At 39.6% G+C, this 1,684-nt stretch overlaps 1 protein-coding gene across 1 annotated transcript; it reads left to right on the top strand.

The window, feature by feature from the left end:
- Nucleotides 1-1,391, top strand: LOC133851454 (uncharacterized). Its single transcript, XM_062287887.1, has 3 exons — nucleotides 1-586; nucleotides 728-1,059; nucleotides 1,320-1,391. The coding sequence occupies exons 1-3, from the start codon at nucleotides 1-3 to the stop codon at nucleotides 1,389-1,391; spliced, it is 990 nt and encodes a 329-aa protein (XP_062143871.1).
- The last annotated feature ends 293 nt before the right edge of the window (nucleotides 1,392-1,684 follow it).

Genomic DNA, 1,684 nt, shown 5'->3' on the forward strand with positions numbered 1-1,684 from the left:
ATGGAAGTATTGTCAAGGCTACTGGCTGAGGCGTCTATGGATGTGGAACAGTTTAGGTTCCATCCTAAGTGCAGTAAATTGAAGCTCACCCACCTATGTTTCGCAGATGATCTCCTTATTTTCTCAGCAGCTGAGCTGAACTCTATTCAGACCATTAATAGAGTCTTAGTTGAGTTTGAAGAACTTTCTGGTCTTAAAGCTAATCCCTCCAAGAGTTCTTTCTTATGTTCAGGGGTCCATAAGAATGATAAGGCAGCTTTTTTGGATGTGCTTCAAATGCCGGAAGGTTCCCTGCCTGTCCAGTATTTGGGAGTCCCTCTAATTACTAAAAGGCTCTCGGCTTTTGATTGTGAGGTTTTAGTTGCCAATATCTCAGGGAGGATTGACTCTTGGCTGGTGAGAAATCTGTCTTTTGCTGGCCGTTTACAGTTGATTTCTTCTGTTCTTTTTAGTCTTCAAGTATTTTGGGCTAGAATTTCCATTCTGCCTAAGAAGGTCATCCGTATACTTGAGCAGAAGTTTAATCGTTTTCTGTGGTGTGGGAAAGATTCAAAAGCCAAGGCTAAGGTGGCTTGGAAAAAGCTGTGTTGTCCTAAGTCTAAGGGGGGGCCTTGGGTTAAAGAAACTTGAAGAGTGGAATCGTGCAGCTACATTAAAGCACATTTGGAGTCTTTTTGCCCAATCCGGTTCTATTTGGGTTGCTTGGGTGGACTCTTATTGGCTGAAGGGGAGGAGCTTGTGGAATATCTCCATCCCCAAAGTTTGTTCTTGGAGCTGCAAAAGTTGCTCAATCTCAAGGAAACTGCTAAGAAGTTCATTAGCTTTAAAGTGGGTGAAGGTACATCTCTCTCTCTCTGGTTTGATCTCTGGCACCCAGCTGGTAGATTGCTGGATACTTATGTCTTTCGTATTGTTTATGATATTGGAAGCAGTCTTGATGCCCGACTTTCTTCTGTTATCAAGGATAGGAAATGGTCATGGCCGCCTGCTAGGTCGGATACCTTTGTGGAAATTCAGAATGGGCTGTTTGATGTTGATATTGGGGATAGGGATATTTTGGTTTGGAGTTCAAAAAATGGGGTTTACTCATGCGCTGATACATGGAATTGTCTTAGGACAAAATTTCTGGAGGTTCCTTGGTGTAATGTTGTCTGGTTTCCTTTGGCTATTCCTAGGCATGCTTTTATTTTGTGGCTTGTTTTTCGTGATGCCCTTGTTACTAAGGAACGGATGTGTTGGTGGGGGTTTGAGGGAAATACCCTTTGCAGATTCTGCTATGGTGGACAGGAATCCATAGCCCATCTTTTCTTCCATTGCAGTTTTTGCAGAAGAATATGGAGAAATTTGATGTCTCTTTGTTTGATTCAGAATCCTTGTGTGGAATGGGATGATATATGTTACGTACCTAGGGTATGTGACAAAGGCATTATTGAAATTATATTTATGCCCCTCTTTAAAAGAATAATAAGTTTATTAATATTTTATGATATTAGTCGTATAATAAATTAATTAGGAAAATAAGGAGTCTTGCTCATAAAGCAAGAATCCCTAGAGTAAGGGAAGTATATCCCATTATGTTAGGTTTTTATTAGGAAGGGAATAAATGAATTATTTATTTCATTAGGGTTAGTAATATTTATGTAATATTTATTTAATTATTGTTTCCGTAATTCAAGCTTTGTAA

This window comes from Alnus glutinosa, chromosome 12 (genome assembly GCF_958979055.1).
Source record: "Alnus glutinosa chromosome 12, dhAlnGlut1.1, whole genome shotgun sequence".
In the NCBI taxonomy this organism is placed as follows: Eukaryota; Viridiplantae; Streptophyta; class Magnoliopsida; order Fagales; family Betulaceae; genus Alnus; species Alnus glutinosa.

Excerpts from the sequence above, each read along its gene's own strand:
- LOC133851454 (XM_062287887.1), top strand. The coding sequence starts at position 1 with ATGGAAGTATTGTCAAGGCTACTGGCTGAGGCGTCTATGGATGTGGAA. Across the intron at positions 587-727 it reads GGTGGCTTGGAAAAAGCTGT|GGGAGGAGCTTGTGGAATAT; the intron begins GTTGTCCTAAGT and ends TATTGGCTGAAG. Across the intron at positions 1,060-1,319 it reads TTGGGGATAGGGATATTTTG|TTTTTGCAGAAGAATATGGA; the intron begins GTTTGGAGTTCA and ends CTTCCATTGCAG.